This window comes from Syngnathus acus, chromosome 23 (genome assembly GCF_901709675.1).
Source record: "Syngnathus acus chromosome 23, fSynAcu1.2, whole genome shotgun sequence".
NCBI lineage: Eukaryota > Metazoa > Chordata > Actinopteri > Syngnathiformes > Syngnathidae > Syngnathus > Syngnathus acus.
In genome coordinates this window covers 3,627,971-3,653,794 of record NC_051107.1, presented here as the reverse complement: position 1 = coordinate 3,653,794, position 25,824 = coordinate 3,627,971, and the positions used below count along the sequence as shown (strand labels likewise).

General features: G+C 45.2%; 4 protein-coding genes across 13 annotated transcripts; 2 read left to right on the top strand and 2 right to left on the bottom strand.

Annotated features, from left to right (window-relative positions):
- Nucleotides 1-531: 531 nt before the first annotated feature.
- camk1da (calcium/calmodulin-dependent protein kinase 1Da) lies at nt 532-14,062 on the bottom strand. Of its 4 annotated transcripts, none has more exons than XM_037243027.1 (15): nt 13,799-14,062; nt 13,397-13,469; nt 13,247-13,287; nt 12,977-13,040; nt 12,671-12,775; nt 6,080-6,211; nt 5,320-5,394; nt 4,395-4,533; nt 4,047-4,173; nt 2,858-2,933; nt 1,932-2,044; nt 1,790-1,868; nt 1,603-1,690; nt 1,321-1,528; nt 532-1,248 (listed from the first exon to the last, which is right to left on the bottom strand). In XM_037243027.1, the coding sequence occupies exons 5-15, from the start codon at nt 12,766-12,768 to the stop codon at nt 1,130-1,132; spliced, it is 1,254 nt and encodes a 417-aa protein (XP_037098922.1). In that variant the 5' UTR covers nt 12,769-12,775; nt 12,977-13,040; nt 13,247-13,287; nt 13,397-13,469; nt 13,799-14,062; the 3' UTR covers nt 532-1,129. The 4 variants fall into 4 exon arrangements, with proteins under 4 accessions (XP_037098922.1, XP_037098921.1, XP_037098920.1 ...); XM_037243026.1 differs by having other exon boundaries at nt 13,401-13,469; XM_037243025.1 differs by having other exon boundaries at nt 13,401-14,062.
- Nucleotides 14,063-14,200: 138 nt separating this feature from the next.
- cdc123 (cell division cycle 123 homolog (S. cerevisiae)) lies at nt 14,201-17,115 on the bottom strand. 2 transcript variants are annotated; one of them, XM_037243029.1, is made up of 13 exons: nt 16,986-17,115; nt 16,749-16,820; nt 16,575-16,635; nt 16,333-16,365; nt 16,157-16,252; nt 15,984-16,090; nt 15,839-15,890; nt 15,687-15,762; nt 15,360-15,482; nt 15,233-15,261; nt 15,052-15,156; nt 14,849-14,986; nt 14,201-14,699 (listed from the first exon to the last, which is right to left on the bottom strand). In XM_037243029.1, exons 1-13 carry the CDS (start codon nt 17,057-17,059, stop codon nt 14,652-14,654), a joined length of 1,014 nt encoding a protein of 337 aa, XP_037098924.1. In that variant the 5' UTR covers nt 17,060-17,115; the 3' UTR covers nt 14,201-14,651. The 2 variants fall into 2 exon arrangements, with proteins under 2 accessions (XP_037098924.1, XP_037098925.1); XM_037243030.1 differs by having other exon boundaries at nt 14,201-14,696.
- Nucleotides 17,116-17,710: 595 nt separating this feature from the next.
- On the top strand, nt 17,711-19,952 carry nudt5 (nudix (nucleoside diphosphate linked moiety X)-type motif 5). 3 transcript variants are annotated; one of them, XM_037243038.1, is made up of 10 exons: nt 17,711-17,803; nt 18,021-18,085; nt 18,244-18,311; nt 18,379-18,431; nt 18,494-18,601; nt 18,683-18,778; nt 18,857-18,958; nt 19,082-19,090; nt 19,174-19,227; nt 19,288-19,952. In XM_037243038.1, the coding sequence occupies exons 2-10, from the start codon at nt 18,029-18,031 to the stop codon at nt 19,395-19,397; spliced, it is 657 nt and encodes a 218-aa protein (XP_037098933.1). In that variant the 5' UTR covers nt 17,711-17,803; nt 18,021-18,028; the 3' UTR covers nt 19,398-19,952. The 3 variants fall into 3 exon arrangements, with proteins under 3 accessions (XP_037098933.1, XP_037098932.1, XP_037098931.1); XM_037243037.1 differs by having other exon boundaries at nt 17,750-17,803; nt 17,959-18,085; XM_037243036.1 differs by lacking the exon at nt 17,711-17,803 and having other exon boundaries at nt 17,815-18,085.
- Nucleotides 19,953-20,230: 278 nt separating this feature from the next.
- On the top strand, nt 20,231-25,333 carry fbxo18 (F-box DNA helicase 1). 4 transcript variants are annotated; one of them, XM_037243018.1, is made up of 22 exons: nt 20,239-20,324; nt 20,439-20,482; nt 20,555-20,701; nt 20,799-21,202; nt 21,286-21,422; nt 21,489-21,636; nt 21,708-21,889; nt 21,964-22,038; nt 22,111-22,202; nt 22,294-22,462; nt 22,530-22,743; nt 22,849-22,936; nt 22,999-23,094; nt 23,164-23,300; nt 23,369-23,465; nt 23,525-23,691; nt 23,866-23,938; nt 24,010-24,204; nt 24,268-24,393; nt 24,527-24,633; nt 24,721-24,855; nt 24,933-25,333. In XM_037243018.1, the coding sequence occupies exons 2-22, from the start codon at nt 20,464-20,466 to the stop codon at nt 25,092-25,094; spliced, it is 2,970 nt and encodes a 989-aa protein (XP_037098913.1). In that variant the 5' UTR covers nt 20,239-20,324; nt 20,439-20,463; the 3' UTR covers nt 25,095-25,333. The 4 variants fall into 4 exon arrangements, with proteins under 4 accessions (XP_037098915.1, XP_037098914.1, XP_037098912.1 ...); XM_037243020.1 differs by having other exon boundaries at nt 20,231-20,482; nt 22,114-22,202; XM_037243019.1 differs by having other exon boundaries at nt 20,232-20,482; nt 20,555-20,698.
- The last annotated feature ends 491 nt before the right edge of the window (nt 25,334-25,824 follow it).

The following is a 25,824-nucleotide window of genomic DNA, read 5'->3' as shown; positions in this document are numbered from 1 at the left end:
TTCCACGCTTGCGTAATAAAGGGATAGCATCGAATGACAATCTGATATATTGCGCCGCTATGCTTTTGCTGCAAAGGCCATTATCGCCAGTCAAAAAAAAAAAATTGCCGCAATCATGTGTACGTGCAACTTTTTACATAGCTGGAGCAATGCAAAAGTGAAATTCCGTACGGCTGCAGTTTTCCCTGAGCACTGGGTGCAGCGAGACGGCGCGCGGCGACATCATGGCTTCGATCGACGGTGGCGAGGAACAGAGGCGGGGCCATTCTCAAATCGGGGCGTCGTCACGTACCGATAATAAACGTGATGTGGACATAGTATTGGGACACCTCGAAGTCGTGGAAATGGATTATTGAGGTGTCCCAATACTTTTGTCCATGTAGTGTACATTTCTAAGTGAGTCCATTCAAGGGCAACATTCGTAAAATCGTTTGAAAGTACAATACAATCTCTTCTTGGTGTCAAATCTGTGTCGGTTATCCGGCCCCCTCGCCGTGCAAAATCGATATAAGCGCTAACTCGTATTTTCCTCTCGCAACAGTCACAAGTTACTTTTAAAGCACTTCTCGAAGCACAAAGACACAAAGACGGACGAGCCCCAAAGGAAAAAAGATCTTAAAGGTGCTATGTGTCGCATTTTGAAAAGGAACAAAACACTTTCCGAGAGCAGAGATGAGCGACAAAACCGGAAGTGGGGGGGGGGGACTCCACTTAGGGAGAAGCGTTTGGACTCCAAAGCTGCTAATTAGCATGAGGTAGTGGCCACCCATCGTCTTGATTATGATCTTTTGAATTTCCTAGCAAATTTGACAAGGATGGCCTTTTGAAAAAAAGCACACATACCACCTTTAAGTGAAGATAGAAAAACATTCCAGTTGCCAACAGTTTGAAAGAAAAGAACTAACGTACATGGAATTCCATTGGTGAAGGGGAGATGAGATTCACATGTGACTCGGCGCCAGGCAGCTCATTTGGGGGGGGGGGCTTGATGCTGCGTGCTTACAAACGAAGGTCCTCTGCTCACCTCGGAGCAGGGCGAGGAACCAGCTGAGGGGGAGTAGGAGGACACCCGCATTCCTTCATCTCACAGCGCCGTGGCCTCCCAGCTGGTCCCCCGCGTCACCTGGCGTCACTTGGTCTCGGCGAGCACGGGGGCGGGCACCGCCGATGGGTGGCTCAGCTCGGCCCCCGCCACGGGAGAAGCGGCCGCCGAGGCCAGGCTGCAGGGAGTGGCTGGCGTGGCGACACCTGGGGGAGGAGCCAAGCCCCCCCAAAAAAATGTAATTGAATTTTATTAAGTACAAAATGTTCAACACTCACATTCTTTTCGCGGCGTCGCTAAGTTGTCAAAAGCTGAAGTCTGGCTAGCGGCCGAGCCGGCGGCGGGCCCGTTGCGGTCCGCCTGACTCGTACCCGGCTTCGGGACGGGTCTGGCGGGGGGGTTGGAAGCGTCCACGCTGCTCCCCATGCTGCTGCCCAGCTGCAGCCGCCTCATGTGGCGAACCACCACCGTGGCGTTGAACGCTTGCTAAAAAAGGCAGAGAAACAGCCCGTGAGCCGTCTCGGTAAACAACCGGCGAAGGAATAATCGTCATCTCTTACCCTCCATTTGCTCTTGGCAAAGTTTTTCCTGATTTGCCGGCTGACGGATTCGTGGATGTTCTTGCAGAGTGCCGTGTCCCCGGCGATCCTGGCGCACGAGCGCATACTTTGTTAGCACTCATGACTCAATCAATACGGCTATTGATTTGATGTCTTGATGTCAGCCTGCCTCTGCTGTGTCGCTCACCAGGGATGTCGGAGAGCCTGTTCGCAGGTGAACCGCTTGGCTGGATCCTTTTCCATTAGGTTGCTAATGAAATCCTTGGCTGGAAAAGATCAGTATGGAATCAGTGTGAAGAAGAGGCAGAGGAGATTGAAGAGAGGCTCACCGGAGTCGGATATGTCGTCCCAGTAGGGCGCGTCGAACTCGTAGTCGGCTTTGAGGATTTGCTCAAAGAGCTTGGAGTCGTTCTCGTCGTAAAAGGGAGGATAGCCGCACAACCTGTGGATGGGAGAACTTCATTTCAACTCGACGCCAATCAAGTTAAGTGGACCTGTTTGATTCATTTAATTGCAACATTCTCTCATCATTTTTTTTTTTTTTTTCACAGCGCTCCTTTTGGAGTGATTTCACAGTTACTTGCACCCTTGCTATCAAGCTGACGTGAGATCGGGAGCGTTGAAGACAAACAGCCTCAATCTTCCATCGTAATTAACGCCGAGCCAACAAAACATCATCTGCACCTCATTACGAAAGTTCTGGATTTTCCTTGAGACTCATTAAAATGCCGTTCCCCATCGATACACACTCGCGGGAAAAATTGTTCGAAGGAACCAGGAGGCCTGCTGCGATCCCTCCTCCAATCGGCCTGAAAAACTTTTTGTTGATCTGCTTTCACGTAATTCCGGGCTCACCTAGAATTCCCAGGTGGTTCGCATGGCTGATTACCTGATGTGATCTTTCCACCTGAGCAGCAGCTAAAAGCTAACAAGGTCCAAATCGCCAGACTAATTGTGCAAACTGCTAGCGGGGAGCCGCTGGTTGGCTCGCACGCACGCGCAAATCTCCGTGTGTTCTTTGATTCCCATCTCTCACGCTTTATCGTCTTCTGACCTTTGAACCCTAGTCAGGTGGAAAATACACAACAGTGTGTGTGAGTTGCAGCAAAAGACAAAACAAGCAGAACCATTTATTTCCATATAAGGGCATTGTGCATCTGCTTCGGATGATGGCGCCTAGCAACAGCATCATCATCACCGCGCCCCGGCGCTCGCATCATTTAAAAAATCACGAGCGATTGAGAAAATGACTTACAAAATATAGGCGATGACTCCGATGGACCAGCAGTCCACTGCCTTGCTGTACGGCTTCTGGGCAAGAACTTCTGGTGCTGCAACAGACAGATGGAATGAGTAAGCTTTTGGCGCTTCAAGCTTCTTAAATGCTGATAAGTCCCTTTTACGGGCACTTTGTGGTTGTTTACGTAGCATAAAAAGCTTGAGGGTGATAAAGTAGGAGTGGAGGTTTTTTTTTTATGTGACAAAGCAGCTGTTTTAAAAGGCCGCAGACTAATGGTGAGAAAGGAGGTGTGCGGATTCTTTTTTTGTGGAGTAACATGTCATGGTGGAACAGAAGGAAGGAAGGATTTTATCTACTAATGTGGGTCAAAAAACATTGTGTGCTGAATGAGAACGTATTTGTTTATAGTTCCACCATGAGTCATTGTGATGTTGTTTTGCTCGATTCCAACATGTGAGGTCATCATGTCTGGTTTCTCTATTTTAGTGCGCAAGATTAGCACCAGGATACAAACGAGCTACATTTAAATCCTCTAATGATACCAAACTATGTTAAACAAGGGGACTTAGTACGGATCCTTGTGGTGTTCCAGTGAAGAACAAGCAGATTCTTCTCAATGCTTGAGGGCATTCTAAATTGAGCATTGAGGACCTCATTTGCACAGTAATGAGATGAGATTGTGTTACTGGAAGAAACGCGATCGTCAAAACATTAGCTTGGCAATGAGGCAAATATTTTGCACTTTGCTCTTTATCATTAAGATCTGACTTGGTGGGTTTACGGTTTATTGACTGTTGCATTATAGTTAGAGGTATGTGACTAAGGAAACCTCTGCAAGGAGGCCAAAGAAGGAAACAAGACAAGAAAAAAAAAAAAAAAAAAAAACTTAAGCATGTGTCTGACCATTTAAAGTCAAATGTATTTTTTTTTGCTGACATGGGATGAAAGCCCACATTCATAAACTATTAAGTTAAAGTGAGGGTGAGTTGTCTGTGTACGCAATAGTGAAATAAAATTTCGAAAAAGGATGTCTGCTCAAGACAAGTTGAGCAATCGCTTGTTTGTGCTGATGTGTGTTGAACATCTGTGTCTTCTCACAACAGATGCAAACACACAAAAGACATTATTCATGTCGGAGTTTTAGTCCAAAACAAAAGTGCATCATAAATTTGAAAATCCGTTTGTATGAATCCACGTGACCTACCGACATATCCCGGTGTGCCACAAGCAGTGGACATGACATTGCCGCTCCCCTCCATCTTGGAAAGACCAAAGTCGCTGATCATGATTTTGGAACAATCGTGGGGATTAAAATACAACAAGTTCTCCGGCTGTAGCAAAAAAAAAAGACACAACAAAAAGGTAGAGATGAAGCAACTGTTTGTTTTTGTTTTTTACAAAGTAAAAATAAATTCACAGATGGGTAAGGGTATTAAAGACGCATCTGGTGAGCTTAAGCTTTGTGCGACGACTAATCAGGCAGCACGCACCGCTCTGACCTCACAGAGCCCTGACATTATTCCAGCGCTGAAAAAAAATAAAATAAAATTACTTTCAGGTCTCGATGCACGATGCCCATGTTGTGCAGGTAGTTGACAGCATCCAGGACTTGTCGGATGAGCGTGCTGGCATCTTTTTCTGTGTAGAAGCCTTTTTCGACGATTCTGTCAAAGAGCTCGCCGCCGGACACCCTGCATAAATCAAATGTGTGTTAATCACATAAAAGTTTGCCCTTCAACTAAACAGGCCCAAATTTCACACTGAGTAGTGTGCAGGCATGTAGCTCCCCCTGCTGGATGAATCAATATCATAGTGAAAAATCATTGTGCAATGTCAATTTGAGTCTTGATGGAAAAGTAGTTAGCATTGCTACGTTTACTTTAGCGTCAGCAACTTCCCCCGCTAAAATGTGTCCATTTTTTTTTTTCCACGAGAAAAATATCAGTAGTTTCTCCGCCCTCATCGATTTTCATAGCGGCACGGACGGATTGCCTTCCCCGCGGCGGCGCTGCTTACATAAGGGGAAGCGGGGAACAAAGCAAACGTTGTCACGCCGCATTGATCTGCCGCGCTAGCTGCCGCTCGTTGTGAAGACATTGTTCCCGAGTGAATTTCAAACAAATTAGGCCGGCGTGGTGAAATAGTGCTTCGACTTCAGACGGTGTTCAATTTAAATTTCGACAAATTAACTATTAAGTATTTCGATCAGTGTTTGAGGAAAACACTTTTCTCTCCGTCTGACATTATGACATAAATGTTTTACGCTGCCACAGTCGAGTGCAGCCTGCGGCGCGAAAAGCCAGAACAAATAAAATCTGGAGTAACTCGATTTTATTTATTTCTTATTTGCTGCTTGAGCAGAGATGCGGCACTGAACGATATAAACGTGTCAGGTCGATATTTACATTTTGGTCAATTAGTCAAAAGGTTGTGATGTTACCTTTGACCTTCGGAACATTTCTCAAAAAGCGACTCACAGTTGCATAATGAGATAGAGGTGATCCGGACTCTCGTAGATGTCCTCCAGCGCCACGATATTTTCATGCTTGATCCTGTAAAGAACAAAGATTAACGTGTTATTCCACAGCTGGGTCCTTAAACCGTGTTTTTGCCGCTTCGGTAGAAATCATTTTGCCTCACTGACATCTTTTTTTTTTTTCCACCCTCTATTCAAGCCTGTCACTTCTTTTTTTTTTTTTTTTCTTTTTCCATGGTTACGACAAAGGGGAGAAGTCTCTGTACATGCATTATCCTAATACCTCCCGCGCAAATGATTGAGTGTGGGCGTGTGGGTTAATCGTGGCTCGCTTTGGTAGCGGCGGTAAATCCCCAACGGCTCGAGCCCACTCGGGCATTCCCAGGTGAGTATCGAAGAGTCGCTATGAGTGCATAAGCGGTGATAAAGTAGAGTGCCGTGATGTGACTCATTCACTCATGCGCCGTGATAATAAACGCGAGTGTATTTAAGGACGGGCCGGGATGATGGCGGCAAACGGAGCTGGCGGAAGAGCCAATTTCATTCATTTTCTTTTCGAGATGTGAATGGGGAACGGGATTTATTCGTTCCCGGAATGAGAAATGTGAATGAATACGGTTTGGAGTCGATCGATTTGATCGTGGCTGATGGGAGGGGCTTGTCATGCATGGCAAAGAGAGGAGATGCATAGTTGCCCCAGTAACCACCAATAAGATGGCTAACGCCGCTGTGTGTGTGTGTGTGTTTGTGGAGCTGCTCACTTTGTCAGCACGGCGATCTCGTTCTCAATGCTGCTCTCTTTCCCCTTGAGAGCCTTTTTCGGGATGCACTTCATCGCAAACATCCGACCCGTCAGCTTCTCCTGGGCCAGGACCACTTCGGAAAAGGCGCCTCTGCAAAAGTGTCAATTCAGATTTTGTCGTGTAGGAAGAAAAATATTCATTGTAGCTCATAATAGTATATATAGTTAAATTATTTTTTGTAGAACACGTGAATCTAATTTGGTCGCTGGTGTAATTAGAACGGGTTTACTTCATTGTTACAGAAAATGTCACCGCGGTTAGCGCCGAGATTGAGAGCCTGCTCTCGAAACTTCGTCAACTGGGCCCGAGGAACAAAAGTGAGTGGAACGGCTTCTAACGGAGGAAATTAGCATTTTAATTACTGATTGACTGGAGGCATTCTTCCACCGACTTATCCACGACACAAAGATTGAAGGCGAATGAACCGAAATGCAAATTGGGCCATGTCTTCACGCGTGTTCTGGGAAGTGTGCGGCGTATCACAAAAACAAGCAGTGCCATGAATGAAGATGAGCCCATCGTCAGATCATTTGCCTTTAGCGTCACCAATTTGCCGCTGTGCTGAACATCTTCCCATCTTTCAATATTCAACCTCCTTTCGCAGTAAAAAAGAAGATAGAGTGCAAAGCGTCACAACGGCGCGTCCGCCATCGCTAACGCAAGCTAGCTAATTTAACACCGTTTATCACCGCTAGTTAGAACATAATTGTAGCACTCCCTCAAGTAATTAAGGACACGCAGTGGCACTTTCAAACGCTTTGATGGGCAAACATAATAAACGTAAGCCTATAACAGGAAAGGGAGCAGATCTATTGATCAGCCCGATTGTAACTAAAAAAAAGCTTCACAAACATTTCGTTCATTGTGTCATTTGGGCGTGACGATACACAAAACAGAAGGTTTCCTGCTCGATTTGCCTTTCTGTGTTTTTCTCACGCCTCTCACCTTCACCTCCTCTTCTCGCCTCACGCTCGCCACCGTGACAAGTGATCATGCGGCCGGTTGCCCCTGGTAATGGGCCTAAGATGTCCGTCACGCGTACACGCACGCACCTGCCCGCACCGATAATGGTTGTTGTGGTTGTCGGTGACGACAAAACAAGTGCGTGGGATGTAGCGTTGCGCACTTGAGGTCGCTCGTATGTTTAAGACGTGAGCCCACGCGGAAGCGAGCATCTAGTGTAAAGCCACAAAGGGAACGTACACACAAAGATAATTGTGTATTTAAAACAACCCATGAGAAACTTTCATTCTTCCAAAACTAATATTACTGCCGCACTGAGAAGGCGGACGAGAGTTTCCAATACAGTAATGCAAATGTTATATATTTGTCTGTAACCATTGGTAAAGGATAAGAGCCAATGTCACCATACTCATGAATATAATTTGCCCTCGAGTGATGCAAACACTCATTGAATAAAATGTCAAGCTCAGTGAAATGAGGGGAAAAAGGTCAGGAGAGAGATAGAGAGGGAGGAAGGACGCACTTAAAATGTAAATGCCGCACAGCTGTAAAGCACGAACTCGGATACTATACACACATCTATAAAATAAGCTCAGCCCAACCCCTATATTTGATGTAATAAAAGAACGTAAGGGGAGGGGGGGGGGTTGATTGATTGGACTAGTCGAGCTGCTACAACATCTGGAAAGCCGGCTCGTGCACTTCACCACATTTCCTCCTCTATGAACCTGTGTAATTGTGTCGGGTGTATGTGTGCTTCTCAAACGAGCTCGCTCGCGAGGGAGGAAGGAAGGGACTCAAAAAGAAGGACAAGGTGACAGTGACACGTTTAACACGGAGACTGACAGCAGCCATCGGCGCTTGTCATTTTCAAAAGGACGAATTCCCCTGAAAAGGTGCGATCATCGTACTCTTACGGAATTGGATGCCGTCAGCTGGATAGTTTGTGCAAATAATTAAAAATATATATATATTTATAAATATAAATTATTTCTGATAATTAGATAGATATAACTATTAATGATATAATAAATATAAATAAATTATTTTATGATGGTGGAGGTTTGACACGAAAATAATTATTACTTGAAAACCACGCAGACAAATGCACCATGCTGGGAGGAATAATGTCACCCCTGTAAATCTGCTCTTGCCATATAAATAATGAACGGTGTAATCAAAGAGGTGGCATTTGTCTCTGAATGGGTATGCAGACACGCGAAGGCCCGATAATGACAGGGCACTGGCGGAGATAACGCCCGACCGACGTCACTGGCGTGAGCTCACGTGTTCTTTTGCGAATACAATGCCAAGCGCAAATCGTTGTCTGGTTTTTCTTCCTTTGTGCCCCCCCCTGAAGTGATGCCATCAAAGGATGCAACAATTTCTCATCGGTTCTTATGACTCGACCACAATTTAGCAGTTCCAGAACCCTTTCAAGGGTTTGTTGTCGGGGGTCTCACCCGACCGACGTGGGGGGGGAAAAAAAAGGCTTTGCTGAATCACTATGGCAACAAGAGGGATCGGCGTGACGGCTGCAGATTCTAATCCAGCGGCGATAGAGGTTAAAAAGAAGACAGCATATACATGCGCTCCATTCGTAAAAATATGTCGAGGGAAAGAGAGTTAACAGATCCATGTGTGCCTTTTCCGCCTTTTTTGGTGCACTTAAATAGCACTGTTGCCACGGCAGCAATTAAGAGCCAATTATAGTCCTCACTGTGGCTCCGATGAGCGGGGATGAAGACGGCAGAACGCGCCCGAAGGAAATGCCTGCACAAAACAACAAATCTGCACAATTGGCAGAGAGTCGCTCTCAAAGTGCGTTAATCGCTGCCATGGCCCATATGGGGCGGGCCAGAACGGGCTCGACTCTTAGCAGCAAATGCTGCGGCAGATGGAAGGTGCATGCTGGGGGACGAAATTAAACATTAACGGGAAAAACAAGAAGCGCGCACGCGTGCTGGCGAAACGGCATGGAGGAATCGATGGATTGGACGCAAACAACAAGAAAAGCACAGTCCGGATATATTGAGAGCCAATTACCCCCCCCCACTCCTTCTCCCCTTAGAGAAAAGCAACCAATCAGATCATGGCACAGCTCAGCGTTTCATTGATGAAAAAGGAAACCGACTGGATGAACGTATGTCTGCTTTGTGTGTTCCTTTTCACAAGTACCTAATGGATGAATTCGCCATGGCAACAAGCCTGACCGCCGCAGGATATGAGGAGGCTTCCCTTCTGTTTACATTTTTCATCATAAGGCCAATTTAAAATGGAGTACAATGAGGAAAGCAGACGTTTAGAAAGTCACACTCACCGATGACATTCAGAGAATAAACTGTTAAAAGATTGGTCAATGTTGGCACAGGGTTCCCCGGGAGTAATAACACACTGCCGGTTCTGAGTCAATCTTTCCTGACCTTATAAATCTTCACGATTGACAGCCGGGAAATTGGCACGAGTCAAAACATGCGTTTCACAAGTGTGTCGTACTTCAGGGCTAAGCTTAGCAGTGTGTGTGTTTGTGTGCGTGTCTATTTACAATATGTGAGTGCTCGGAAACGTATATGTCTGCGCTTGAATTAAAAAAGAAATAAAAAAAAAAAAGAAGATCATCCATGACTGAGAAACGCCAGATGAGGTGTTACCACGGTAACTGCCAATATTTGGACATATATTGCTATGAGTATTGTATTACACAAAGCAAGTCTTTTTTTTATTTTTTATTTAATTTTGGCATTTGTAATTTGACTGCTCGGGGCTTCACGGGGAAATTCCGCATTCATATCGCTAGTTGTTTTGTGCTCACCAGAGACCGAAAGCAGGCATGTCGCAGCATGTCGACTTACTGATAGCAACCACACAATTACACTCCTTTGGAGCACGGAATGAACTTCTGTACAATAACGGCGAAGGGAAACCAATCTAACTTCCTCCCGCGAGCGACAAAATAGGTTGGATTGGCTCCTGCGTACAACAAGCAGTCCCGGGTCCTGATTTCCTTCAAGAACAACAGATAGCATCAAGACCCGGTGGGATTGCGCAACATCACTGAAATCAAATCTTCCAGTCAAAGGGGGAAGAAGAAAAAAAAAAAAAAAAGTTGCTCTAACATCTCACTTCAGTTGGAAATGAAATGGATGGTAATAAAAGGGCCTGATGACTACATGGGTGAAAAATGAATTTATTCAAAAACTTCCTTCCTTCCCCGGAGCTTTTTCGGCTCAAATGACAAACGCAAAGTGTTCTTAAATGACCTTTCCGTGCGTCGCCGGCGCACACATTTGTCAGCAAGCTTTTAGCTTGAAGGCCATTACGAGCTGGATGTGAGGCTTAAAATAGTGCGACGATCCGATAATGGACTATAGTTTATGCTCATTAATACGCACGTGTCAATCTGCGAAGCGAGACTCCCGGCAAAATAGTAATCTTACCTTTGCATGGAGTGAGCTCGGAGCAACTGGTGAATGTAAATTATGCAACTTGGAAAATGACACAAAATACAGCTTGGTCGAATTTAGGGCAGTTAGGGGGGCGTTGCGCAACATATGAAGCGAGAACTATAGTGTGGAAGGGGGGCGGAGGGTGGGGGGGGCTGCCAGAAAGTGAGGCAGCAGCAGGGAATTAGAGCAGCAATTAAGGGCAGGGTGCTCTGGGTGACACGGCAACATTCCCACAACGCATCAGCGCTAGCGCTAACCACACCAGTGCGTCGGCGTCACACATTTTGTCTTTCTGGGGGCCTCTTGGTTTCACTTTCTTTATCATGAGCTGACACTTGGCTACAATTGTTACTTTTTTTTTTTTTTGGAACCAGTGTCCTCCTCTCACGTCTCCTGCTAAACGATGCGGGTGAGACACACAAAAAAAACCAAGTATTGAATTATTGAGGAGTGAACGACAGCGGCATGAGGGTATGGTGACATATTACAAAGACGACGGATGTAATTTCGTGCTTTCGTAGGCAAGAGCTTCCGATGCTCGAGTTCTAAGTAGAAAAACAAAATGGCCGCTTACCACTCGGTACTCGGCCGTGTGAAAACACATGCAAAGAGCAATGCTAACACTCGGCCTATTTGAATTTCCTTCTTCCGTCCAGCTGTACCTTGACACGGAAATAAAAACATTGAAGCGAGACGACAAATAATTCCACGGAAGAATTCATGGGAGCTGCACATAGGCAGTGATTATGCCAAGGGCAGTGTGACCCAGAGAGGCGAGTCAAGCGTGATGGGCTAGATGGACGACACCACATCCTGTCTGCTTTAATTTACAGGAAATGCCCATCAAAGAATGCTGCCGCACGAGCTAGCGGTCCAAATGAATCGTCACACACATTGGTCACCCCGCCACATTTGGGACAACAACTCATTTCTGCCGCTCATCAAAAATCACTCCTCCGTGACTGCTTGTCGGCCACCCAGTTCTTGCCTCCTGCTTAGTTAATGTGTGGCTATTGCGAAACTGGGCTCGGTTCTACTCCGCATCAACAGCTGAGGTGAATACCTTGTATTCAAGTTGAAGGCCCTCTAAATCCCGACCTGGTTAATCCCAATCTACAATCCGTCCCATGTGTTTGTGACACCCCCCCCCCCACTGCTCCTCCAGGCTGCCGTCCAAACCAGTCGCAGGAGGAAAAAAAAACAAAAAAACAGCAGACTGCGACTAGCTGTCAGGATTATGGAGAGCCTGGGGGCAGGAAAAAGGAGGCAGAGGAAGAAGGAGAGGCGAGAAACATCCCTCTCAAGACACGAGCGTGTCAATTCAAGCGGGAAAAAAAAAAAAAAAAAATGTGCAAGTGCGACGACAAAACTGTCACTGGTGCTGAGAGAGCGCTTTTCTTCAATCTGTTAAAAGCTTGCTGTTGTCAACAAGAATCCCTCCCTCCCTCCCTCGGGAAATAGTGAGAAGATCACTTTGGAACAGGAGGTCCTGGCTGTATATGAAATAAGAAAAAAAAAAATGGCCCAACACGAAGCTTCTGTTCCAGATATCCTGGAAAACGCCGAATGTTAGCGGCACCGTTAGCTTTGCTTTATGAGCCTTGCTCACGGGAGGAGTCAAAACGACTAATAGGACAGCGAGTTGCAAACTTTGTCGGGGAACGGAACAACCAATTGCATCCCTTTACATGTTTTGGGTAATAATCTGGATACATAACAATATTGAACTGAATCCTACTTGAACTGTCAAACTGCCTAGAATCATATCTGTTGCTCATCCTCCATTCATAATAATAATAATATAGAGTGGTTATCATCATAAGAACAATACAACAAACTGGAACACATATTAAGATCCTAGTTCCACGCCTATGATTTGCATAATCTATCCTGTAAATATTTATGATTGTACTGTTATTACAATGAGATCAACGGGGGGGAAATGAACTGACTTAGAAAAGTGAGAGTAATTAATGAGCCCTGTTAAGCTTCCGCAACGGCAGCCCATTATCCCAAATGAGAATATTTGACGGTCCGGTGCTGATCAAGTCGAAATGATGTCACCGCAAAGTCACTTTGTTTGCACACTAGCACGGATGCTCAAGGAACGTCAAGGGCGGTGGAAGTTGTTTCTACTCACGTCCCGAGGACTTCCTTCAGATCAAACATCTTCTTGATGTCGTCGACCTGCTTCTTCCACGTCTCCCCCCCGCTGGTGTCTCCGTTCTCCCGAGCCATGGCGTTGCTCAAGGTGGGGTGGGGGGGAGGAGGGATGCAAGGGAAAAAAATGAATTATTGTAAACAACAAAAGGCGAGCCTTGTGAGTTTTGTGAGAGCTGAACCCGGTAGCGAGAGCTTAGCTGCGGCAGGACCATGTGAGTCCTCCAGCAGGTTGCCGTGTACCCTGCTCGTCTCGTCGCCCTCCCCCTTTCCATCGCTCTCTCACCTCCTCCTCTTCTTCCTCCCTCAGCTGTCAAATTTCCGGATGTTTTTCTACTTCCTGTCACGGCCTTTAAAAGTAAAAGCATAAGGAGGGTTTAGAATTTTCAGCCTGACTGGCACTACTTACATTTGGTTAACTAATGAAAAAAATTGTTCTGGACTTTTTGCACTTTTTTACTGCTACATAAAAAAAACAATTTATTGTATTTGATGGAAAATTAGAAAATAAAGCATTGGTGTAATTGACATTATTATGGCAATTTCCTGTATTTACCTCGGCTTCTCTGTCAAACTTGACACGAGAAATGCTGTCACCTGGAGATTAATTGAAAAGCTATCAGTGCCTTTCCAGTTTAAGCAATGCAGCATAATATTACAGCCAACAATACCCCCAACCTCCCAATTTGGGTCAGTATAGTCCCACCTACATTACTTCATTGCAGAGGGAGCATTTGATCCTCACATTCAGTCGGGACAGCCGTAGAGGTCATCTCAGGCTGCAGGACGACAACAACCCACACTGGCCTTAATACTTGCATGGACACAGGCAGTGAAGAACGGGAGGGGGGGGGGGGGGTGAAGAGGCGCAGTCCTGGCTGCTCATGAGTATTCTGACTGCAAAGCACTGCAGCCCTTTCTCAGCTGTAGCCAAGGAAAACACGGCTGGCTCCTCACCCCCTCCCCTCCCGCTCGCCCTTTGGACTGAGTCAGCAAATTGTGCCCTGCTGGCATTGTAAATCTTTATTAACTGTACGATGCTTTGGGAGTCCCATCTTGACTGTATTCAAAGATGACCATCAAAATAAAATAGAGTAAAATGACTCACCCTTGAAGACTACTGGAGGTGTTTCATGGTGATACAGTTGATTTCTGCAAAATCTACCATAATGTAGGAATGGGTCAAAGCAGGACGCTGCGGCCGTATGTCGGCCCGCATCCCATAATGATGATAAACCTGCAGTATTTTCCACACGCGGGGCCCTTTAACTAGAACTCCCAGCTCGCCAGCTTTTTCTACACTCCTGTAATTGCTATTTCAATCCAGCTGAGGGGGGTGGGGGGGAGTGAGGTGGGGTGCGCCGGTGGGGGAGTACACACTCCAGCACACACTACACGACAAAGTGAGGAGGGCTCGTTTGGCTCGTGGCGTAATTGGAAGCGTTATGTAAAAGCACAATCAATTTCGAACGTGGTCGTTTGGGGGCATCCACCAGACGTGACAGCTCAGTCGATATATGACAACAAGTTTAATGGGGGGGTCCGTAGGGTTGCGGTCTACAGAGATGCATGATGGGAAACCCGCACACAGGAAGGAAAAAAAAAAAGGGGGGGGGGGCTGAAGGATGGAGGCAATGAGTTTGTCAGGAGTGCTCAGACTAAATTAGTTGAGACGAACGGGAGGGCGGCGGCGGCCAAGAGGCATTAAAGGTGACTGGGTGATCAAGAGCTTTAGTGTTAAATAAAGAAGTTTGCTCAGGGGCTGAGAAGGTACTGGCGTCCTCCTGCTGGGTTTGGGCGGTAGAAAGGCAGACGGGATTTAAGATAAAACGGAACCGAGGCTAAACATGAAACGTGAGCTACAACCATAACAATTTTCTCTTATGTCCAGATTGGATTGCTTCAGGACACCTGAGGGGTGGGGCGGGGTGTCGAGTCACATCGTGCAGGGAACTTGAAAGTCACGGCGGAGGTTCCTCGTCCTCTTCGTCCTCCTGTTGGCTTTTCTGCTGTTGGTTTCGAGAAAGTTCTTTATTCACGATGCCAGTGACACATTTTGAACCTTAATATTCTTCTTATTGATTTATAAAAAGTGCCAGATGTGATAGGATGTAAAATTATGCGCTGCTCTTCCATGCAGCTTTCTTTGAATCCTCACCAGCTTGAGGAAGTCGATGAGTTTGTAAGCGTCCTCTCCAGTTGACAGATCCACAAAGTCACGTGGGATTCGGTAGCTCAGGCAGGGGCTGGGCTGCACCGTCACCTCGCTAGCGGTGTAGCGGAAATCCGGCTCGTCCTGCAACACACGACGGCGCATTAGAACGACGACTAGGGTCACGCTGCGAGTGCTCCTCGGCTAACCTGCTGCCGGGCCACTTCCCCGCCGGACGTCAGCTCCTTCCAGGTGAACAGAAGGGAGTCAGTGACCTCCCCGAACGGGTTCAGATCAATGACCCACACTCTCCCCTTGAAAACAATAAAAGAAAGGAAAAAGCATGTCTCTCCTGATGTCTCAGCTTGTCACAAATGTGCTCAGGCTTACCTGGCTATCTCTATAGACATCCAACACAACTGTAAAAAAAAAAAAAAAAAAAAAAAAGAGATACACAAATCAATCAATATGGTACTCAAATTCCATGAGCATAATTCATGAAACAAAATATACTCACAGTCCTCATCCAAGAAGTTGTACTGGATGTGCTGGCTAAAGAAGTGGTGGATAGCATGAACAATGGACTCCTCCTGCTTCAAGATGTGCGGATAATACTGAGTGTAGTCTCTTTGGCTGATTGCTGCATACAAATAAATATGTACATATCCCATAAAATGAAATCTATTGGCGACAAGGCCCCACATATTTTTTTGACCATATCTAAAATGAGTCTTTTGGCACCACCTACTGGAAGCTGTAGTAATTGATCGTCCTTGCCTTTTTGATCCCGTTTTATTTCGAATGTAGATGTTACATATTTGGTTTGATATAAAAAGCACCTTACCTATCAGTTTATTTTCCTTAACAAAGCAGCGGAACTCTCCGCCAGGGATCAGCTCGCTCCACTTTCTCAGGACCAGCTGAAGAGAGGAGCACGGCACATTTATCAGAATAAAATAAAAATGCACACTACTTCATTTCGAACTTTTTTAATACCTCATAATTGATGATCGGATCAGGCGAATCCTGGTCATTGCAGTGAAGAAATCTGCACACAAATGGGAAGTATGCAGACAAAACCAGATTATGCTACACATAAATCTGTTATAAAAAAGCGAATGCTTGTGAATACGCGGCTTACGGCTGCGTGAGGTCATGGGTGATGAAGTCGGAGCTTTTGAAGAGGAGAAATATTTCGCTTAGGCTCTGACACTGCAGAGAGCTGTTAAGTGCAATCCAGTTGGCGTCCTAAAATGAAAACACAATCTTACAAGTGGCAATAACTAAAATGCGCTTCAACACAATCTGGATTACCCTTGGTGCACTCCAGTTGAGTTTGGGGAAAACACGACCACCCAGAGCATTTATCGCCTCCAGCACTTTGGCTGTGAATTCTGGGAACTCAGGAGCCTGATAGACATATGCACGGGGATCAAGCTGTGCAATTATCCATCATTAAAATACATGAGAGTTATGTTTGAGTTACTTACTGTGACTGTGGTGGTTGTTTCATCATCTGACCACTACAAGGTAGAAGAGGAATAGAAATGTTACAAGGCTGCTAGATCAAAACAAGACAAATGCACAGATGCAAGACACAGCTGAGCGATTTGGCCTTACAATAAACAAAGTCAAATTAGAGTGGTCAGAAAAGTTACTAAAAACAGCAACCAAATGTCTAAATTAGCAACACAACACTTTCTTGAATTTAATCCTTTCATTTTTCCCTCACCTGAATATCTTCCTCAGCATCGGAATCGTTGTTAATATGTGGCTGCTGTGGAATGTGATCACTTGGGAAGGGAAATTGCAAAATGCAATCAACATTACAATAATAATAATAAATATAAATAAATAAATAAATATATATTTTTTGCTTTAGGTGTTTAAGTGTGGTGCTTCATACCTCCCAGAAACTACCAGCGTCCCATCGTCCAGTAAATAATCTGTTACATTTTGAGGCAGTGGAAGAATCAGACTGTAAACAATAAAATAATGATTAGGAACATCATTGACAGCATTATGAAAGATAGCACAGCACCACCAGTAAACGCGGTGATTTAGAAATGATGTCTTGAACTATGGTCAAGAAAAAATGAGGACAAAAATAAAACTATCTGTACACACATATTGACCTCGTTACCTTTTAATTGTATGTTGCTTAAATATCGGATACCAGACGGAAAATTGACAGTGAGCAACTTGCTCCTTCTTCATGCTGCAACTTCCTGTAACGGAACTGCGTCCGTCAATAAATATCTTCCGAACCCTTCTTGAGTAAATTTACTTACTATCGATATACTGTAGCGAGTTATTTCCCATTGTAACAAACCTAAACCTACCACTTTTTTTAATGTAATATTGTATGTTCGATAATTGTTGGTACCATAAACTACTGATAGTTTGCAATAACATCAGTCGAATGTTTTGAACTGAACGAGGGAGATATTTTAGTGGTACACTCAAAATCAGAGATGTTCCACGAATAAGATGAGCCATAATAGATTAGTTCAGTTCAGGTTGCCGAGGGAGTAACAGATCTGACACAGATGAGAAGTGTGGGTGATAAACCGAAAACAACAATCAGACTAAAACGGATTATGGAGCCTGACAGGAGAAAGAGTGCGAAAAAAAATCCTACTTTTATAGCCACAAAAATCCAATAGCATCAGCTGAGTACCTGGAAGAAATAAAAAAATGAAATGCTGAAATCTCTTCCTGCAATTATAAAATCTGTTAAAGAAATCAAGAAGTATGATACGAATGAACGCTTGCATGGGGAGAAGATGATCAACCCCTCACTAGTAGAGTGGAAGGGGAAAAAAATAATTACTTCAACATATTTCACCTGACTGGACATAAGTTTAGAATTTGGGTGACGTTTATGGTACCCGGAAGTACAAACAACGTGAGTGCTCAACTACGTCATTGTCTTCTTCGGCTGAGTTGGGGTGGTTTCACGTGAGTCAAGTTTAAACATTTACCAGTTCACATGACTGTTTAAAGTTCAAAATTGACGGGGCGTTAACTTATCGTGCAACGTAAAGACTGGACACACCGGTATATGTCCACGCAACAAAGTTATTTTATTTTTAACCGATTGCTAATTTGCGCAGCTCCTGAACCCAAACGTCCAACGGCATAATCGAAATGGTGCCTGGAATTGTTCGTATTTCAGAAAATACAATGAACCACAGTGAAGATTCCAAGGAGACGACGGTGCCTCACGTCGTGAAAGAAGAGGTGTGTTTTAGTAACTTCTCAAATGTACAAAAAAAATCGTAAATGAGTTGTCACGTCACTCGTGTGGGTCACAATCTGCAGATACGTGCATTGGGACGTAAACGCATCACTATTTTGGATAACTTAGGAAATATATGAGTGGTGTCATTTTATTGCAGATCTTGGCATCGGGTAAATGGGTGAAGCTGGAGAAGACCACTTATGTGGACCCGGCTGGAAACACCAGGTATGATTATCTTCTGCCATGACGTAAGAAATCAATCATGTTTTTGTAAGTTGTGTTCCTCCATCAGGTTCTGGGAGACGGTGAGGAGGACAACGAGGCACAACGACTCAGACGCAGATGGTAATTTTGGGAAGGGGTCTCAAACCTTTTGAGGGAACTTATTGAGCCAGATCTGACTCTAGGTGTCGGCATCATCGCGCTGCTGAAGAGGACACTGCACAAGGACTGCGTGGTGTTGGTGAAGCAGTTTCGTCCACCGATGGGATGCTTCACGTTGGAGCTTCCTGCGGGTGAGGACATTTGTCGTGCTGTTAAATTCAATCTTGACCCAAGTGGTGTGTATAAAGAAGTGTGATTACATCTCTGCTCAGGGTTGATCGACGCGGGTGAGAGCGCAGCGACGGCCGCGCTGAGGGAGCTGAAAGAAGAAACAGGCTACAAAGGGGAAGTCGTCGGAGTGACGCCAGGTAATCACACGCTTTGGGGAACTTAGAAAACTACAAATTGTGCGATCCGGAAATACATTTTGTTGTCGCTTAATGCAGTGACTTGTCTGGATCCTGGCCTGTCCAACTGCACCACCCAGATCGTCATGGTCAACATCAACGGAGACGAAATGGAGAATATCAACCCGACACAGCAGCTGGGTGAGGGAGAGAGAAGTTTTGTTTTCTTGTTTGGACCTGCGCTCGTGCGAAGGTTCTAAAATGTATCCAAGATTCATAAAATGTGTATCAAACTAATTTTCCCTCTTGTGCTTTTTTCTTCAGGTGATGGAGGTAAGTTGAGTCTTATATTTATAAAATAAAGCTACAAGTGAATAGTCAATGAACAAACTGGACTTTTTTTTCCCCCCCCTCAGAATTTGTGGAAGTGGTCCTTGTACCCCTTGATGAATTCCAGATGAAAATAGATGGTAAGCGCTCGGTGTCTCGACTCGTGTTTACTAAGCCTCTGACTGCATTTCATTCTGCAGAGCTCCTGAAGAAAGAAAAAATCGTGGTGGATGCCAAGGTTTACATTTTTGCCATGGGCATGGCGCAGGCATTTTTCACGCCAAAGGAGCTCCCTGTGCTTAAGCAGTGAAACAACATAGGACCAAACTCTGAAGACCATTTTAAATTGCCTGAATTGATGAGGGTCAACTTTCCAAAGTGACATTCCAAGTCCCCCAAAAGCCTCCAATTGTTTTTTTAATCACACATTTCAGCATAGGAATTATGATCAACTTCATATTTCAGATTTTAATGACATTGTGGTAGTTACATTTTGTGACTTTTATACATTTCTTAACACATTTTGTTTACTAATTTAGTATGTTGAATACTTATTAATTGATGGAAGGGTTAGGTTGCGCATGTCCTTTTTTCCAAATATTAATCACGGTTGCTCGAGTCCGTTCATTTACTTACTTACAATGTTTTTAATCATGAATACTGTACGTTTCCGGTCTTACAATTGTCATTTCATCCATTACCGTACATGTCGCTGAGGTTTTATTCGCTCCTTCGAGTGTACTGTAAAATACAAAAAGTTACTGTTAAACAATCCATGCTGTGCTATCATCTCAACATTGATGCTGTAGTTACCCCAGGGACTAGAATTTTGCTAATCAATTAATAAATGCGTTACTACCTTTGAGTTTGTGTGAATCTTTATACTGAAGTGTATATCCCAGAGAATGCTCAACTATACATTTTTGTTTTGTTTTGCTTTTCTAGTAAGAACTAAATGTTACAAAAAAAAAAGTCTAGTCTGTTCCCAGGGTGGTATAGTAACAAAATTTCTACAATAAAACTCCTGAATGACGTAAATTTAAAAAAAACGATCGATTTAAATTAAATCAACCCATCAATGGAATGCTGTTACAGCTTGCATCCACACGATGGCAGTAGTGTCTAAAAGCAAAGGCGAAAGCTTCTGAAATCGTCACTTCCGCCGAAAACACGCTTTCAATTTTGTTTTGGTATTTACTTGAACTTCATTCCCTACGACGTAACAATTCCAGCAATCATTTCTTTATAATCAAATACTTTCGTAAGTGGGGCGACTCGGTTATAATTTATGAGTGCCCGCAAATGTTTAGTTCTCAGCTTTAAATGTTAAGGTTTATTAAATCCAGGTACTGCGCAAGCTGAACAAAAAACAAAATATGGAAGTGGCAGTAAAAGGTCAGTCCTCTAACCCAAGTCGAATGTCTATGGTTGTGTTTTAGATTCGTCATTACTTGTTTTTTTTCTAAGCGAGAGCCAAGAGGAGGCATTTAAATGCAGACGAGCTAGAAAAAAGTGAAGCGGGTATCCAAGCCCTCACCAACCCCCAAAGTTTAAGCGGAAGCCGGGGCAGCACTTCCAATCTGAACCCAAGACCTACCAAGAGACCAAAATGTGATGACTACTTTACATTAAATTAGAATTTGGCTGTTGATGGCATATAGGGTTAAGAGGGGAGACATTACTAATGTGTCATCTTAACATTTCATGACAGCATCAATCACCTCTAGTGCGGAGAACGGCTTCCCCCCATGCACAAATGGACTCCATGGCGAACCAGAAGATGAGGACGATGAGCAATCGTTGCCCTCAGACCTGGAGGAGGAGCCTGAAAACAAGAACATTGACTACTTAGAGGGCGTAACCTCCGACATGTTTGAAGATGAGTTTGACTCTTCTGACGAGTTGGTGCACGAGGAGCTGGATGTGGAACCCCTGCCTGATGCCACCTACGGTCTCCTCGGGAGTAGCAAGGAGCTGCTGCAACCTCAGGGTTGTATTGACGACCTCCCGGAGGAGTTGCTCAGGCAGGTCCTCAGCCTCCTTCCTGCTCGAGACCTGTACAGGAGCGCCATACTCGTGTGCAATCGGTGGCGCAACATGATTGAGGATGACAAGGTGATGCGCACCACAACTTTGGCTGTGATGAAAAATCGGGGCACTTTTTTTTTTTCCCTGAAAATAATTGTTCCTTTTTCCAGTTTATGCCCTTCAAGAAACAGTACTACCGCTTCATGATGAACGAAGAGGTTACAATGGCCGAGGTCACCTCCTCATTGATCAACGGCCGCGTCATAAAGCCAGCAATGTCGCAGCACGGCATCCGCAACCTCGTTATGTAAGTTCTTCAACATCATCCGGGCCGCTTTTCAAACATTAATCGAGGCTCTTTGTCCGAGGGCAGTTTAATGTCGCACCATAAGTTTGGCACGATGGTGAATCCGACGGACGTTTTGGAGCGAGTGAAGAAACATCGCTTTTTCCCCCACGCCGAGGCCGCCATCAGATTACGCATACGGAATGTTCCCAAGTGCCCGAATCTGCACGTGGAGGTTCAACTGACACACTCGCACAATTTATATTGTCTCCAAAAGTTACAATGACACGTGCTTGATTCCCGCAGGGCCCCAACCCGTTTGCAGCCATGGCGGTGATCTTACTCCTCAGCGAGAACGTGGAGGACGTGCAGGCGTTGGTGACCCTGCTGGAAGACTGCATGTCGTACAGCGACGTCACCGAGTTCCTCAGTCACATGGCTATGGTGCTGCTGGCTGCCGTGAGGAACAAGGTGAAGATTAGCGAGAGGTGAGGCCGGCTAACTTTTAAATGGGAAATAAGGTCAAACGTATCTCCTTAATCCCTTTTTTGGTGGTTTCCAGGTTGCATTACAACATCTACTATGTTCTTCACCTGAGGGAGAATGGCCCCTTTTCGGTTAGCTGCTCGGAAGGCCGGTGAGACTATCAGTTTAGTCTTGGGTATCTTCTTCAGCGCTTCGGATTGAGATCTTTTTTTGTTCCCGCCAGGAGCTCGCGCATGAAGTTGACCTCAGAACAGCTGAACATCCTCAGCCACGACATTCAGAAGGACCACTTGGTGAAGATTGTTGCCTTTGCAGGTACAACGAACCTCCACGCTCAAAATTACGAGAATATAACTCGGCCTCCCGTCAGGGTCTTGCCGGCTAACGTACCGTTTTTGCGTTGGAGGTACGGGGAAGACGACCACGCTGATCAAGTACGCCGAGCAGCGGCCGCACCTCCGCTTCCTGTATGTGGCCTTCAATAAATCGGTTGCTAGCGAAGCCTCGCAGCGGTTCCCGCCCAACGTGGACTGCAAGACTGTCCACTCGCTGGCCTATAAAGACATCGGGAAATTGTGAGAAGCTCGCACGGCCAAGTGTCCAATTCAGATCTTGATCTCTTTTTTTTTCTTTATGACGCAGCTACCAAAAGAAGCTCACCTTCAATCTGAATGTCTTCTCCATCAACACGGTCCTGCCCAAAGGTCGAGGGGGTTACGCCAAGGCCAAAGTGGTAGCCCAGACTCTCAACAACTTCATGGCTTCCGTCAACGAGAGCATCGAGCGGAGCCACGTGCCTTTCTCGCAAGTGAGTCTTCAAGGCAACAAGACGCTCATCACTGAAGAAGAAAAAGAGGTGAGGAGCGCTGTACGAAATGCCGCCTGATTTCCATCGTCCTAACCACTTGTACGATTCAAACAGCTGTCATCAAAATGCTGAAATTCATCTTTTTGTCTGTAGTTGTATGTCCAAGATGCAGGAAACATTTGGATGAAAATGAAGGACCTCAATGAGATGGACGAAAAAGCCCACTACATCACTCACGACGGTAAGACGGTGACTCACGTAAGCCTCGTGTGAACAATTATAAACTTTTCTTATCTCCGCCAGGTTACTTAAAGTTATGGCAGCTCCAAAAGCCAAAGGTCAGCCTCTCCGACCAATACGACGTTATTTTTATCGACGAAGCCCAGGACTGCACCCCCAGTAAGTTTCTCAGTCTTGAGTTTTGGTCGTCGATGCTTCCCTTTTTTTTTTTTTTTCCCCCCCCCTTAGCCATCATGGACGTGCTGCTGATCCAGAAATGCGGCAAAATGCTGGTGGGCGATCCCCACCAGCAGATTTACACCTTCAGAGGTGCCATTAACGCTTTGCAGACTGTGGCTCACACGCACATCTACTACCTAACACAGGTTTGCACGCAACAACACGGAGAATAACACTGGACGGATTCCAAATCTAAAATTATTTCATTGTCCAGAGTTTCCGCTTTGGCGCCGAGATCGCCTTCGTGGGGGCCAGCATCCTCACAGTCTGCAAGGATGTCCGCAAAATTCTCGTCGGGGGAAGGCAGAAAGGTAGACGGCTTGAAACAAACAACCTCGCCAGACTCACTTTACGTGATCCGTTTTCCTAGGGGGCGTGTTTGATGAAAAAGCTGCCCAGGCCCAACAGGACATAACCAATGGGATAAGCCCCCGTCAGGGAAACACGGCCATTTTGTTCAGGTGTAATTTTGGCGTGTTCAGCGAAGCCGTGCGGCTAACCGAGGCCAATAACAAGTGCAACATCCACTTCATAGGCGTGAGTGTTTTGTCTACACACGGATTTCCCCCCCCCCCCTACTGACTAAAGGTACGATGGATACAATACAAGACAAGGCCCGTGAGCCATATGTTGCTCACCCTTATTATGGACTCAGCCACTGCTTCCCAGAAAATGTTAAATACATAATTGTGGATGCTCTTTACCTGACAGGGTGTGGACAACATCGGGTTGAGTAAGATCAAGGACATTTGGTACCTAATGGAAGGCAAAGATAACCGCAAACGTGAGGCTCGCGCATATCGTTTTTGTTCCGGTCGCATCGGCAAAGGAAACGATTGTCGTTCTTTTCATCAGTGATCAAGGACCACCTGATTGGATCGTTTGCAAAAATCCAACCAAACCCCTTTGAGGCGTTGAAGCTGTACGTCAGCAAGACGGACGACCGCGACCTGGAGGCCAAGCTGACCATTGTGACCAAATACACAAATCGCATTCCTGATCTGGTGAAGTGCCTGAGGAGACACTCGCAGGATAACGTTAAAGAAGCAGGTGTGCGCTTTGGAGAATTGGAACACATGACCGTTCCTCCCCTGTTTTTCTGCTTCCTTCCAGACTTCATACTTGGCACAGTCCACAAAGCCAAAGGCCTGGAATTTGAAATCGTGATGGTCGGTTGCGACTTTATCAACGTTCCCAGCGCCAGACACAACAGCCACCACTTCAACGAATTTTCTTTTAGTGAGTGTTTGCTTCAAAGTTCTTTAGTCGGAGAGTATAACGAGTCCCCCGACTTTTTTTTCTCTTTCTTCTAATTACAAACCTGCGCTAAAATAAAATATAAATCACGCAACAAATTAAAACTTTCATTCAGGTAACGTCCCCAACGACGAATGGAACCTGCTCTACGTGGCGGTGACTCGCGCTCGAACGACGCTCATCATCACAAGGAGCATCCAGTACATCATCACCCAGACTGGCGTAGGATATGATCACATGATCAAACATTCTTACAATACTAGATGCAGAAAAAAAAAAAAAATCATTTGTTTACCTTGTCATCAACAGGAGTACTTCTTAAAGTCGGTGATGCCCGCTGCGCCGCTGAAAGCGGGCGAGACGCCGCCGTGCCTCGTTTCCGCCTGTCCCAATTGCATCACGCCCGGTGCCGCTTTCATGATGTGCAAAAGACGGATGACATATGTGAGGACATTCAGCAACTGGGAATTTTTTTTTTACAAATCAAAGTATGATTTTCATGAGCATCTGTCTGCATCTAGACGAGTGGCCCGTCCGCCGAGGGCGCGCTGTGCGAGAGGTGCGTGTGGACACGCGTCGGACCCATCGCTTACCTCATGACGGACGACGTGCTCTCCATGGCTGAAGTTCCAGAGCGCTTCAACCAACATTTATTCCACATCATTTTCCACGCGCCGCTCTAGTTGGAACTGACTGGGAATCTTTTTTTTTATTTCTGTAACAGAAAACTTGGGTTGTTTTGATTCACTGTTGTCTGTTAAAAAATGGGACTGAACGGTCTGATTTGAAATGACTGAAAAGGTTAAGAAAAATAAGTTGTTTGTAAATATGAAAATATAAAACAGTATAGGCTTTCATACTGCAGTTGAGTTTGATGTTTTGTGATCTGTTCAAATGCTTATAATAAAACATTGGCGCAATGGACATTAGCATTTTTTTCAGATCAACAATAACACCACAAGATGGCGGCGACAAATTATTAGCAGTAAGCTCGACATGCAAACTGTCCAAGGCGTCTCCTTGTTGTCGTTGATATACAATTACAGATAACGATGTAAACACTTACCAGTACGTTCCGACACATTGACAGAATACAGCTGCTCTCAAAGCACCACTTCATTTTCCTCACAGGATTAATAAAGGATCTTTTCAAGAAAGGAAATGTGTCCGGACGCGTCGCAGCAATCGTGCTGGTTATAACACATTCCACAGAGACGTTATCATCCGTCATCAGATAACATCTGGACAGGAAAAACTTCTCATCAGAACTCATACAAAAACATAAATGCCAAAATTCCAGATGAATTTTTACATATTTATTATGGGTGTAGTTTGCATGAGTGCAGAACACCAAGTTACAAAAAGTCCAGAGAGACATGTGTCTGACAAAAAGTCCATTTGGAAAAATATATG